This window comes from Callithrix jacchus, chromosome 21 (genome assembly GCF_049354715.1).
Source record: "Callithrix jacchus isolate 240 chromosome 21, calJac240_pri, whole genome shotgun sequence".
Classification (NCBI taxonomy): Eukaryota; Metazoa; Chordata; class Mammalia; order Primates; family Cebidae; genus Callithrix; species Callithrix jacchus.
The window spans coordinates 47,695,904-47,710,585 of NC_133522.1; the positions used below are offsets into that span (position 1 = coordinate 47,695,904).

Sequence of the window (14,682 nt, forward strand, 5' to 3'; positions counted from 1 at the left end):
AACAGGATGTGCACATTTTCAAGCAGTTAATATAACTCATGCAAGTGAAACTGTACTGCCAGTGCCTAACACTGAGAGGGGAGGCAGCTGCTTGAGCTCGAGAGTTTGAGACTACAGTGAGTTATCATCTAGCCACTGCTCTCCAGCCTGGGTAACAGAACAAGACCCTGTGTGTCTCTCAAAAAAAAAAAATAAATAAAATTTAAACCCTGCCTAAAATTCTAATTATTGACATACTAAGATGGAATTCCAAGGACTGCAGCCTGCCTGTAAAAAGATGCTGGACAAGAAAGAGCTGCACGGCACGTCTGTCTGCAGCGGCACTACCGGCTCCAGTCTGTGTCTGTCCACACCCTGAGGGACTCACTGGTTTTACTGGCAGATACCTGCCCCAGGGAGCCCTGTGCCAGCTTCCATGGGCCACACCCCACCCCAAGGGGCTGGTAACAAGGTTATTTTCTGTTCTTCCATCTTCACTCATGCTCTCCAGAGCATGATGACTGTTTTGTTAAATTTCTTTTTTCTTTTTTTTGAGACGGAGTCTCGCTGTGTCGCCAGGCTGGAGCAACGGGGAGATTTCGGCTCACTGCACCCTCCAACTCCCGGGCTCAAGCGACTTTTCTGCCTCAGCCTCCAGAGCAGCTGGGATTACAGGCGCACACCACCCACCACACCTGGCTAATTTTTGCATTTTTAGTAGAGACGGGGTTTCACCATATTGTCCAGGCTGGTCTCCAATTCCTGACCTCGTGATCCACCCGCCTCGGCCTCCCAAAGTGCTGGGATTACAGGCGCACACCACCCACCACACCTGGCTAATTTTTGCATTTTTAGTAGAGACGGGGTTTCACCATATTGGCCAGGCTGGTCTCCAATTCCTGACTTCATGATCCACCCGCCTCGGCCTCCCAAAGTGCTGGGATTACAGGCGTGAGCCACCGCGCCCGGCCTGTTCTGTTAAATTTCATAGTTCAACATCAGCGCCAGAATCAGATTATGTCGTATGTGCCCATGTGCAAATCTTCCCAAAATCATTTTCATGACTTGCACACTTTCTCTAGCCTGATGATTTGTCATGGCTTCTGGGGAATGGCATCAACTCCTACAGAGGACGGTCATGTGGGGGTGGGGACTCAGTTATATCCCCAGCCACCTCTGAGGAAGGGGGCCTAATTCCAACCATTTTTAGGGTTGCTTCTGGTCACTGTTTTCCCACCTATGGGATTTTAAAATGGATTCCTCAATTAGCTATTTATGTCTGCTAGACTCTGTAGGGACAGTTGAGGAAGCTGAGGTTTGGAGAGGCAGTGGTCTGGGGTCACACGCTGATGGGGGCAGGCGTGTAACCTTAGGCTTTCTGGCTCTGAAGTCCATGTTCTCAGGCCCCGCTCTTCTGTGCTCCTCAGGACGGTGACTGAGAAGTGGCCAGCCAATTGTCTGGAGAAATGGGCACGTCTGTGGTCCCTGGGGAGCAGCCTACAGAGAGGGTGGATACATCAAAGCCCCTGGGGTCTCACGGAGCAAAGCCCCCTAATCCGGCAAGGACTCAGGATTCCCAGAACGAGCTGCATCTGCAGAGGCATGGAGGGGTGGGGGAGGAGGGGATCTCAGCCATGCACTCACCTCAGGCAGCGTGTGACTCATCAGCCATGAAGGACCACCACTCGGACAGAGGTTGATCCATTCCCTTTCTCAAGAGCAACTGGAAAGCCTGTCTCTACTTGGAAGCAGACTGTCCTACTACCTTTGGGGTAAACGTTGCAGGAAGAACAGGACCCCCGATTTGCAACTGCACACTAAACAGCCGCCCCACAGTGGTTGTGAGGGTCAGAGCTGACATGGGAGCATGCTTCTGTCTCCTGGGCAGTGACCCCATATGGAATGTACTTGTCTGCCCACCTCGACGAGCAACGCCTGCGAGGTGTCGCTGTGTCAACCTGGCCGCAGCCCCCGGAGATGCAACAGAACAGGAACTGAGTGAGGTGTGGCTGGGAGGGCACTGTGCAGACATGGGAACAACTCCACCAGCAGACTTTAAGTAAAGAAGATTATCCTGGAGAATGTGGGTGGGCCAATCAGCTGAAGGCTCTAAGAGCAAACACCAGTGTTCTTGTCCAATCAGCTGAAGGCCCTAAGAGCAAACACTGGTTTTCCAGGGAAGAAGAAACTCTGCCTCTAGACTGAAGCATCAGCTCTTGCTGCCGTCTCCAGCCTGCCGCCTGCCCTGCAGATTTCAGACCTGTCAGCCCCCACAGTCACGTGAGTCAGTTCCTTAAATATGTAACCTATGGCTTCTGCTTCTCTGGAAGACCCTGACTGACACAGTAACTGATGGGAGGGTATGCTGCACTTGACTTTGGGCCCGCAGAACCTGATGCCCTTTGCTGACAGTGAGGTTCACACCACAGGCAAGAATAGCCGGGCCCATGTTGATTTCATGAAGCCCGTCTACCTGACCCTGGGCTCCCTTCTCTACGCCAGCAGCAAGAAGCAAGATTTGGAACTCATCCGCAACCTTCAAGATTCCTCAAGACAATCTGGGGAGAACTGATGTGAAATTTGAGGCAAATAACCAAGATTTTAAATGGGGGACAGGGGAGAAGAAAAGTCTTTCCCTGGTTCTTGCAAGGTTTAAAACACAAATCACAAGGAAGACTGAAGCATAAACAAATGCATGAAAGAATTTTAACATAATTAATCTAAATTATAGCTCTAATGTCATAAATATTTCCACATTTATTCCTGTTTGTCTCTACAGAGTCTAACAGATATAAATAGCTAATTGAAGCATCTGTCTTAATAACCAGCAGATACGAAAACAATGACCAGAAAAAAAAAATTGTCTTTAGCTTCCCAAGTACAGCTTCTGATTTCAACTGGAGCCACAGATGGCCCATTAATAGACGCGACTACTTTTTAGATCTGGAGGAGGACGAAGGGGACCAGCCTCTTCCTGTGGGGTCACAGTGAGGTTGCTTGGTCCCCTCAGGCATCAAAGCCAGCGCCCTCACCCGAGAGGTGCTGCACAACCTCGGCCAGAGCACTTCCAGGAGGAGCGTAGGGAACTAGCAACCTAGGAAGGAAAAGGCAGAGAGGGGAGGGAATGCGAGGCAGGCAGGTCGGCTGGCTGCTGAGCTACAGGCTGCACTCCTAGGGCGGCTACGTGTCATTGAAAAAAATAAGACGAAAATAACTTACTGTGCAGGCAATTAATTCTGGTTGGCATAGCGATCCTCTTAAGTTAAGGGGAACGAGCAGGAGATGAAGAGAAGAGGAAGAATTATGCAAGAGCAACATCAGAGTGGACGTGGTAAGGGCTGCGAGCTGCCTAATCACACACACATGGGAAGTCACTGTGCGGGACATTTGGTCTAAATCACATGCACACAAGAGGTCACTGTGCGGGACATTTGGTGACTGGTCTAAATCACATGCACACGGGAAGTCACCGTGCGGGACATTTGGTGACTGGTCTAAATCACATGCACACAAGAGGTCACTGTGCGGGACATTTGGTGACTGGTCTAAATCACACGCACATGAGAGATCACTGTGTGGGACATTTGGTGAGCCGTCTAATCACACGCACATGGGAAGTCACTGTGTGGGACATCTGGTGAGCTGTCTACACCACACGTGCACTCAGGAAGTCACCGTGCGGGACATTTGGTGACTGGTCTAAATCACACGCACATGAGAGGTCACTGTTTGGGACATTTGGTGAGCCGTCTAATCACACACACATGGGAAGTCACTGTGTGGGACATCTGGTGACCCATGTAATCACACATGCATAGGAAGTCACTGTGCGGGACATCTGGTGAGCCGTCTACACCACACGTGCACTCAGGAAGTCACCGTGCGGGATATCTGGTGACCCATGTAATCACACATGCATAGGAAGTCACTGTGCGGGGACAAGGTTTTCTACTGTTCAGTTTGATTTTTTCCCCCAAAACCTGCCTTGAAACTTTTGTCCTTACTTGAGGTAACATACCTGTAATTTACCCTCTTAGCCATTTCTGCCTACACAGTCCAGTGGTGCTGAGTACTACAGCAGTGGCCGACTTCACTGATCTTTCTGTCAACTCTAAGTAGATCAGAATCTGGGGACTACACTTCCTGCGCTGGCTGTAGCATCACAATATGTACATTTCCAACCAGCAGAACCTCCCTGAGGGTTCTCAATACACAGGCACTCAGAAGCCTAATACAAACTCCTTACTCAGACAGAAGATACAGACGGTTCTTAAAACAAAACAACACCAAAAAACCTTCAGTGTTTTCAAAAGACACCCTCTATTACCAGTTTTGAGAAATGTTTGGTCGAAAAATGAAAATTATTTGGCACCCATAACACAGAATCTCTCAGAACTGTGACAACATCTCAGAGACGCTAAGTATAAGTCTCTTAAAAAACACTGGAAGGAACAATTTAAAACCGCTGTCAAGTATGTCCTGTTAAAAAACCGTGAGTCAATGCAGTACAGGCGCAGGAGTGAGACTCACTGCACAGCTGAGGCTCTCTGCTGCCTTCCCAAAACCCAAGCCTCAGGGAGCTCCGAGCAGGTGATGCAGGCGGCCAGCCCCAGCCCCTGGCACACCTGCCTAACACCCAGTCCTGAAACAGTTGGGGGACCCCTCATCTACCTGGCCTGTGAAGGGAGAGGAGCAGGGTGGCTGACACAGCAAGGATGGAAACCCAGGGAAAGGCCTCGCCAGGAGGGAAAGCAGACAGAGGAAGGAGGAAGGGCCAGGCGAAGGAACACAGAACTTGGCATGAGTGAGGTGAGCGAGGCCTGGCATTTCAGAAGGAACGAGGAGGGCAGATGTGGGGCTGGGTACTGCCAGGACAAGAGGAAATGGGCCACTGAGTCAGAGAAGGGAGAGGAAGAGCCACCCCACCCTGCACCCTTGTGGGTCCTGCCTCGCCCAGCACTCACTGTCTCCAAGACAAAGAACAGGCCTTGGGTGTGTGGGTCAGGTGACCAGGTCACCTTTGACATAACCCAAGCCGAGGCCTCTTAACAGGAGCACAGGAGCCTGTCACAGAGGCCAGTGTGCAGCTTACGGCCCCCAAGTGCTCTGTGGATGGGGGCCCATGCAGAAAGCACCCCAAGGCCAGGCAGTGGGCAATCGGAGGCCGAGGGGTCTGACATCCCACCCAGGGATTTCCTCCTTCTCCCTTTCCTCCCCTGACTTTCCATTTTCCCCACATCTATCCTGACTATGTACTGGCAAGGAGGGTGGCCACAGTGTGCCATGGCTGGGGACACAAAGCCAGGACAGGGAGAGAGGGGAGGACGGACGCAGAGAGTCCAGCCCACAGCAGGCTGCCAGATTTGGCACCAGGGACACTTGGGACCAGAGTGGCCTGCACTTTGAGGCTGCCTTGTGGGGGAGTGTCCTGTGCCAGGCAGGGTGTTGAGTGACATCTCTGGCCTCCATTCACCAGACGCCAGCTACACCCCAGACTCCCAGTTGTGACAACTGAAGTTATTTGCTGCCAATATTCCCTGGGGGAAAAGTGCTGGTTTGAGAACCATGGTGTGTGGCATCAAGAACAGAGGGCAAGAGAGGCAGCGACAGTACCGCTTACCACCCTGCCCCAGGAGCCCCTGAGATTTCCCAACAGACGGTCTTAGGACATCTTGAGATTTCTGCTGAGAGCCTTGGAGCCCACACAGGGGCCAGAGCCAGGAGTTAACGCCGAGTTTCACCTGAGCTCACGGCTTGGCTCCGGCGCCTGCCTCGCCCCCAGTCCTGTCTTCTGCACTGAGATGTCCTTTTGCCCCCTGAATGGTGGAGTCAGGTGGGCGCAGGCAGTGGACATGCTTCTTTCTGATGGAGGAGGATGGAGGCTCGGTGAGTCTCACATCTGGAACCGACTCCAAGCCCCTGGACAACATGCCCTTAGCAAATATATCCAGGTTACGTCTGGACATCACGCCAAGGCGCTGTCTGGCAAGTCTGCGCACGCTTAAGGAATGTCTAGTTTTAAACGCCTGACTCAGGGCTGATGGAAATAATCAGCGCTAATGAAAGGCTCACCTCCTCACCACCCGCCCACATACTAAGTTAATCCGTTCACGATTCCCGGGACTTCTCTCCCTGTAGAGCCTCCTAGAGTCAGGCGGTGAGGTCTGGTTTGTTTTAGGTGCAGGGTAGAGTCAGAGAGGCCCAAATCCATAGTGGAAGGAGCCCCGGGCTCTGCCTGGCTTTGCTCTGAGTCTCTGTGGCGCCTTCATAGTGTAGGGCTCTTGGTGACCCCTGGAGAAGCCAGGAGGAGTGAGCCCAGACTGAGGAGGGGCCTCTAGGCAGGGACACACGCTGGCCCCAAATGCAGAGAGGACCCAGACTCTCACACAGAAGGACCTGCAGACACCCCTATGGGCTCAACCATTCAGCATGGGGCATAGCTGGTGGGGCAGAGGGTGAGGTTGGGAGGGAGCTTGTAGGAGACAAAGGGAAGGAAAGCAGATGACTTCGGCTTGGAAGCCAGCATGAGCTAGAAGCCACCAAGTAGGGGGCCCGGGGTGGGGGGCTCGGGTGCAGGTACCTTTATGCTTTTTGGCGGTGCCCGGCTCCGAGACACTCACGGAGCTCTCTGACAGCTCATCACCGTCGGGATCCAGCAGGGCCGGGCCACTCCAGGCTGCAGCCTGGGGCTCCTTCTCCAAGTCCCAGGAGTCCAGCTCGTCATCCTGGGGATTGGGGGCAGAGGGTGCCTGGGCTGACTTGGCTTCCTCGGGTGGGGCAGAGGCTGCAGCCGCCTCCGGATGGGACGGGGTATCCTCCTGGTGGGCGCTGTCCACGGAGGCTGCATAGTCCTGCATCAGGGCAGCATCGTGGTCCTGGGACAGTGAGGTCTATCAGGGCGGTGAGGAAGACAAGGGTTACATGAAAGGAAGGGAGGGTTTCAGAACACCTGAAAAGCGCCCTCCAAACATTCTGACAGCTGATTTCAAAGTCTCAGAAGACACCGCAGCGGGCCTTGGAGAAGGCGCTCACACATCATGGCTGTTGCTCGTGACTGGGCTACAAGTGGCCTCCCTTACATCCGGGACCACAGCCCCTGGGCAGCTGCGGGTGGCCCCCGGGACTCAAGAGGTTAACCCTCTTCCTCCCACAGATGGGCCAGTGCTGGGAGCACTTGTGGCATCCGTGGACACCAGACGTGAGAGAGAGCCCGTCCTTCAAAGCCCACGACAGCACGAAGGAGGTGGCCGGGGCGTTTCGGGTTTGCTTTTGCTTGTTCCTAGGCTCGTTTATGTTACCTGCAAGTCAAAATTCACTAGTGCATCCTTTCAAAAATTATATTTTGTGTAAAAATATTTCAGCACTAAATTAACCTCTGAGAGTCAGGCTAGCTCTTCCTTGGAGCGGGGGAAAGTTCGGGAAGGAGGGCACGAAGGCTTCCTGGGGCCCAGTCATGCTGTTCTTTGGGTGGGTGACAGTGACACAGGCGTTTGCTTAGGGACAACGGTGCTGCTCTGACTTAAGTGCCAGCCTGTCATCTGAGCACCAAGAAAAACAATCACTGCAGTGGACTCAGAACATTACATACTAAGATCCAGGAGTTCCTCATGACTTTTAAATACAATCTTAGAAGAAGTATAGGGAGATGACCACGGGTCTTGTCTTTACCTGCTCATTCATTCCCCCAAGACTGAAGAAAACCCAACTACTGGGCCCTGGACTTGCAGAGAGGCCATGGGCCCCCTGCTGAGGCCCCTGGAGGTGTGCTCAGGAAGCCCCAAAAACATCACCCACCTGCCTCAGGGATGTGGGGCAAGGCCACCCTCTGGGTGCAATGGCAAGGCTGATGACTCATCTCTGGCACCCCCGAGGTCCTGTTCTGGCCCATCTTCTAGCCACTCAGGAATTCATCCTTCTGCGTGTGCCCTCTGGCCCACGCTCCCACTCACATTTTGCCCAAAATTCTTCCTCATGCCCCCTACTCCAAACCAAAATCTCCCAACCCTCCCACCAACTGTTCATTTGGAAATGTCAAAAAAGAGTAAGGGCTGGGAGCAGTGGCTCCTGTCCATCATCCCAACACTTTGGAAGGCAGAGGTAGATAGATCACTTGAGCCCAGGAGTTCAAGACCAGCCTGGGCAATGTGGTGAAACCCTGTCTCCACCCAAAATACAAAAATTAGCCAGTCTCAAAACAAATAAATAAATAGATAAAAATTTTAAAAATTAAAAAAATTAATAAAACGGGTACAGATCTGTCACATGGCCCTTCTCCCGAGGGCTGGCCTCTCTGCAGCCTGGACCACACGCCCGCCGCCACCTGCTGAGCAGACATCGCAGAGCAGGAGAAGGCGAAGAGAGCGGGTGCGATGTCCATGCAGGACACTACAGTCTTCCTTTCTCTGATCACAAAAGGAATAAACATTCAGCTCAAAAACGTAAAAGGCTCTGGAAACACGTCACGTGTAAAGTGAAAGTTCCCGTGAGTGGGTGGTGACGAGGGTAGGGGTTCTGCCCCAAAGCGGAGTCTCACGTCATGTTCCTCTCTTTCTAATACCTTTCTTTAAATGATTCCCCAGTCTCTCAACGTGTAAGGCATCCCCGATTACAAACTCTCGAGTCTCCCTGGTGAACAGGATAAACTGTGTGAACACAATACCACGCATGACTCCTTTGTCGGGTGAGGAACATAATTTGACATTTGCAAATGGAACTCTGCACGTTTTAAACTTCCTCGAGGGGAGGAGCAGCAGGTCACTGACAGATGCAAACACCTCCCCAGCCGCCGCGACGTACCTTGGAGATCCCTGATATGATAATAGTGCTCTTCTTCCGCGGCGACTTGAGTTTCAGCTTGGAGGATTCACTGAGCTGTCGAATGGCAACTTCGGCCACTGGATCCGAACCATTCAACACCAACAGTTCTGCCAGAGGGAAGGCAGTGTTAAAGTCATCTGCGAAAATTACAGACGTCTATGGAAAACGGAAATGGTCCATAAGCAATGGTTAGCAGGCATTTTCTAAAAAGGGCAAAACAGGAAATCGCTCAGGCTTTGTAGGTAGTCTCGCGACATCTTCTCAATGCCACTTTTGTAGAGTGAAACCAGCTAGAGACCACAGGTAAAGAAACGAGCATGGCTGGGTTTCAATAAAACTTTATTTACAAAAACAAGTGATGGGCCAGATTTTTCCCATGGGCCACAGTTTGCTGTTTGCTGACCCTTGGTCTACAGCTTGATTACCTGGTGGTTACAAGATACTCACTAAAGTGTCTGCTTAAGATTCACCCATTTTATTTATTTAAGCTATACCTGAATAGAGTTGATGGAAAACGGCAAAAGCAAGCAAACAACAACCACAAAATCTAACCCTCTGGAAGATTCTGAACTTTGAAAGCCTAGGTATTGACTCCTTTTCCCTCCCGAGGGCGGCTAAACACACAGAATAGTAACTAGAGCTAGGAAGGGCCGGTTAATAAAAGCAGCTCCTTCCCCAGGTTAATAACAACACACACCAGCCAACATCAACAGAATGCTTACAACGACCCAGGTGCTGTTCAGAGAGCTGTGTGCACATTATCGTCCTCCACACCCCATGAGCAGGAACTGCCTTCCGTCCCATTTGACCAGGGGGGAGGACGTCCATCAGCCAGGAGGCCCCAGGGCTGAGACGACCAGCAGGTCTCCGACTCCAAGCTGATGCTCACAACTTACACTGTCTTGCTCAGGTGAAGTCAAAATGACAAAGCTGGCAAAGCAGCAGGATGGCAAAAGGAACTTCTCCTGCCACAGTCTGGCCACAGCCTGAGGCTTAGAGATGCTGTGTTTCCAAAGGGAGTCAAGAGAAGACCACAGTGGCCAAGAACCAGTGACAAGTGACCCTGGAAATAACAGAGACCTGGGCTTCCTCCCTGGTTCCTAGCACAGAGAACAGAAAATCTCTCAGAATTCCAGAGCCCCTGAGCTGAGGCATCTTCTTACTCAGCACGAGCCCCTGCTCCCCACCAGAGTGAATGCTCATGAGGACGGGCACCGGCCGTCCGAGACACCAGCCCTGCAGGTAGGAGGCTGGAGCTTTCTGCCCTCCTCTCACCTGTGGAGAAGGGAAACGGGCTACAGATTGAGTTCAATGTACCAGTGGCCAATACATGAATCAATCATGCCTACAGATCTACATACAGAAGCACCATAAAACCCCTAAATGGCAGGTTCAGGGGGCGTCTAGGCTGTGAACCAACGCAGGCATGTACCGAGGGAGCGGTGGCTCCATGGACACCAAGCTCCTAAGCTCAGGGCCCTTCCAGACCGCGGCCCATGCCCTCTTCACCTGGCTGTGCACTGGTGTGATAATAAACCGTAATCCCAAGTCAAGTGTTTCCCTGAGTTCTGCGGGCCACTACAGCAAATACTGGAACCTGAGGAGGGTGCCATGTGTGTAGCCAAGTGGGACAAAATATGGGAACCTGGGGACCCACTATTTGGCCTGCCGTCTAAAGTGGGAGGGTGCTTTTGTGGGGCTGAGCCTTTAACCTGCGGGATCTCAGCTAACTCCAGGTAGCGCCAGAATTGAATTAAATTGTAGACACCCAGTTGTCTCTGCAGAGAAACAGAAAATTGCCTGCTGTAGAGAATCCACACATCGGTGTCCTGAGTGGTGTGAGCAGAGAACGGATTTCCACTTAGCTACTGACCCACACTGAGAAGAGAGAATTGCTGAAGAAAGACGCTGGGGAGGACTCCTTAGGAGAAAGCTGTGCTGTGGTTCCCAGAGCTGCCAAGGGAGAGGTGTCGGGAGCGCGTCCTCCTCACGCCAGGCCCAGTGCTTCTCTTCAGTCCCCCGAGAGCCCGGCCCAGGTGCTGAGGGCTGCAGCTACAGCGCCTGGCTGCACCGTGGCGGGTGGGCCTGGGGCTGCTCCACGGTCCCGGAACCCACAGTGGGAACATCAGCCCGGGGCTTTTAAGACAGGACCCTGCAGCGTGGGCAGTAGGGGCACTGCCAGGGGAAGAAACTGAGGAAGGGGCATCAGGAGCAGCGGCCAAAGCCTCAGAGGCATTAGCACCACAGCGGCTCCATCTCAAATAAGTGCTGGGCAAAACGAGGCTGGGCTGCATTGCCAGGAGCTGAGGCGTCCTGACTCACAGAGTGAGCTTGGAGGTGGGCACAAGACACAGGCCACAAGGACCCTGCTGATGCAACAGGGTGCGGTAAAGCAGCCGGCCAAAACCAGACAAAACCAGCCAAAACCAAGATGGCCGCAAAAGTGACCTCTGGCTGTCCTCACTGCTGATGATATGCTAATTATCACACACTAATTATCATATATTAGCATGCTGAAAGACACTCCCACAAGCACCACGACAGTTTACAAATGCCATGGCAATGGCAAGAAGTTATCTCACATGGTCTAAAACGGAGAGTAAATCCCCTGTGCGGTTCTGAGAAATCCCCACCACTTTGCTAGAAAACTTATTAATAATCCACCCCTTGATTAGCATATGATCAAGAAACCACCATAAAGCTAACCAATCAGCAGCCCTCAGGGCTCTCTGCCTACAGAGTAGCTATTCTTTTACTCCTTTACTTTCTTAAAACTGGCTTTCACTTTACTCTGTGGGCTCGCCCTGAATTCTTTCTTGCGCCAGATCCAAGGACCCTCTCTTGGGGTCTAGATCAAGACCCTTTTCCAGTAACAAAAGGAGGGGCAGGGCCTGTGCCCGAGAATTGCAGGTGGGGGACCCAGCAGGGTGGTATCCACAACACCACGAAACTTCCCACGAGGGAAGGAGGCAGTCGCAAACTTTCGCCAGGCAGAGAGAATACAAAACCACGTGAAGACAGCGCCCCTCCAGGGAGAACGTCCCACCTCCCTGACCACCCACCTCGCCTGACTGACGACCTTGGCAAGGCCTGACACAGGACTCAGCGAATGGGGAGAGCTGGGCAAGAAGGAACACCCACTGACCCTCAGAGCAGGCCACCAGGGGCGAAGAGAGGAAGGGCAGCCCACATCCAGACTGCGTGGTGACTTAATGCGTTGCTAAGACACCTCTTCAAAGATGTCTATTACCTGAAGGTGCCCATAAAAATAGGAGATGTGCATTTCCCATTAGTAGTGACCATCTCCTAGCAGAAGGGAAAACTTCTTCTACCAAGCGGGTTTAAGCAGAAAGCAGGAAACAAAACTACAGTGACCGTGATGACGATCTCTCGAGTCCTACTTATTCGATATTAATTTAGCCAGTGTGTTGTGCAAGAGAAAATATACTGATGAGAACTTTTAACACGTAAAGTCTCAGCTGGCTTTTTGTTTTGTTAGTGTTCCCTGAAATGTAGCAGGAATGTGAATGCCGCTCCCGGTCTTTGATCAACTTGGAGTTCTCTTTTTTCCCTCCTTCTTCACTCACCATTCAACAACAAAACCAAACCAAACTGAAACTTTTTCTTAGAGAAAAATAAAGGGGGGTCTCGCTCTGTTGCCCAGGCTGGAGTGCACTGGTGCAATCTTGGCTCACTGCAATCTCTACCTCCCCGGTTCAAGCAATTCTCCCGCCTCAGCCTCCCGGGTAGCTGGGATTACAGGCATGTGCCCCCACACCAGGCAATTTTTATGTTGTTAGTAGAGATGAGGTTGCACCATGTTGGCCAGGCTGGTGTCAAATTCCTGACCTCAAGTGATCCACCTGCCTCTGCCTCCCAAAGTGCTGGGATTACAGGTGTGAGTCACTGAAGCTGGCCCCAAAAAACATCTTCCAAACTCTGAAAGCAAAATACTTACTTCATATCAGAACAGCCTGAAAGGCCCAAAGGTGTAAGAGGGAGAGCGACACGGGCACGTCTCAGTTACCTGTGTCTGAAGAAGAGAGCGTTTTGCTGACGGGCGCACTGCGGCAGGAGATGGCCTGGACAGAGATGTCCTTCTCGACCACCTTCACCTTGACGGGAGTCTTCACTGGAGACTCTGCCAGAGGAAGACCCTGATTACAAAGCTGGCCCTGTGGCTGACTGGATCAACAAGTACCCACAGTGAAAGGACACCCCTCACCGCAGTCTGGTGTGCGCGGCTGGTAAAGGCAAAGCTTAACGAATGCTGTTTTGAGGGGAGGAGAGGCAGGAGTGGTGTCTGCAGTCCAGGTTGAAAGTACATTTCAGAAACATTTTAACTAAGCCAGAATTGCTATTCTATTTTGCATCGCTGAACTGTGCCAACTCATCTATTCTGGGAGAATAATGCTCGTGCACAAGCAGAGATGCAGTGTGATTTGAAGAAATAAAGTTCTACAGACACTGTCTCCAAGTGGCTGTGGAGACAGGTACAGAATTCAGCCGATCTCACACCGTGGCCGTCAAGCCTTCTCGGAAACGGTTTTTAACAGAACAAAGCCTACAAGGACCACTCACATTGAATTTTTTCAAGAAAAAAGTGTATGCTGTCCCCACATACATGTAATAGAGTTCATGGGGTTTTTTGTTGTTTTGTTTTTAAGGTGTTTTGCTCTTGTTGTCCAGGCTTGAGTGCAATGGTGTGACCTTGGCCCACTGCAACCTCCACTTCCTGGGTTCAAACAATTCTGCCTCAGACTCTAGAATAGCCGAGACTACATGCATGCACCACCATGCCTGGCTAATTTTGTATTTTTAGTAGAGACGGGGTTTCTCCATGTTGGTCAGGCTGGTCTCAAACTCCTGACCTCAGGTGATCCACCCACCTCAGCCTCCCAAAGTGCTGGGATTATAGGCATGAGCCGCCTCATCTGGCCCTAAAACAGAGTTCTTAATTTAACTTAGTTGGAGTTATACCTAAGTGTAACTATTTATAATATCTAGATTTTAGCTTCAGAATATCCACGGGATTGAACCTTGTTTCAGCTCATTGCATATGTGTTTGACAGAAGAGAAAGGTAACTGTCTGACAACAAAAAGCTGGGCACGAGCATGGCCAGTCAGCACCCTTCCTGCGCTGAGACCTTCCTCACACTCAGCACTGCAGGCTACAGAACTCTGCAGCCCCGGAGGCAGGGCCGTTACGGGCAGGCGCTGCAGGCTACAGAACTCTGCAGCCCCGGGGGGGGCGGTTACAGGCAGGTGCTGCAGGCTGTAGAACTCTGCAGCCCCGGAGGCGGGGCGGTTACGGGCAGGCGCTGCAGGCTGTAGAACTCTGCAGCCCCAGAGGCAGGGCGGTTACAGGCAGGCGCTGCAGGCTACAGAACTCTGCAGCCCCAGAGGTGGGGCGGTTACGGGCAAGCAAGACGCACAGGTCCTGGACTGTGCTATTGACCCACCAGAGCTCAGCGGGGACGCCCTCCCCATGTCGACACGAGGCTTGGTCTTCACAGCGGTGACAGTAGTGACCACAGTCCCACAGGGCATCACCGTGCGGTCCTTTTCTATTTTTGCAGCAGGAATAGGGGGAGGGATGGGCGAGGATTTCAATTCACCAGGTTCCACATAAGAAAACTGCAGAGAAGACACGTTAGTTGTTTCTTTTTTTTGAGACAGAGTCTCGCTCTGTCGCCAGGGGCCAGGCTGGAGTGAAGTGGCGCAATCTCAGCTCACTGCAACCTCTGCCTCCCGGGTTCAAGTGATTCTCCTGCCTCAGCCTCCCGAGTAGCTGGGACTACAGGCACGCACCACCATGCCCAGCTAATTTTTGTATTTTTTCAGTAGAGACAGGTTTTCACCATGTTGACCAGGATGGTCTCGATT

General features: G+C 52.0%; 1 protein-coding gene across 3 annotated transcripts in view; it reads right to left on the reverse strand.

Moving 5' to 3' along the window:
* C2CD2 (C2 calcium dependent domain containing 2) overlaps nucleotides 1-14,682 on the reverse strand; it is a 64,999-nt gene that overhangs the window by 7,926 nt on the left and 42,391 nt on the right. The window contains exons 10-14 of one of the 3 annotated variants that reach the window (XM_054249091.2): nucleotides 14,259-14,433; nucleotides 12,824-12,937; nucleotides 8,776-8,903; nucleotides 6,560-6,869; nucleotides 3,199-3,235 (exon numbers count right to left, since the gene is read on the reverse strand). In XM_054249091.2, the coding sequence (XP_054105066.2) occupies nucleotides 3,210-3,235; nucleotides 6,560-6,869; nucleotides 8,776-8,903; nucleotides 12,824-12,937; nucleotides 14,259-14,433 (753 nt within the window). In that variant the 3' untranslated portion in view covers nucleotides 3,199-3,209. Of the gene's footprint in view, nucleotides 1-3,198; nucleotides 3,236-5,600; nucleotides 5,842-6,559; nucleotides 6,870-8,775; nucleotides 8,904-12,823; nucleotides 12,938-14,258; nucleotides 14,434-14,682 lie in introns of those variants that run through there. The other 2 variants (XM_035283360.3, XM_035283359.3) reach the window with 2 other exon arrangements.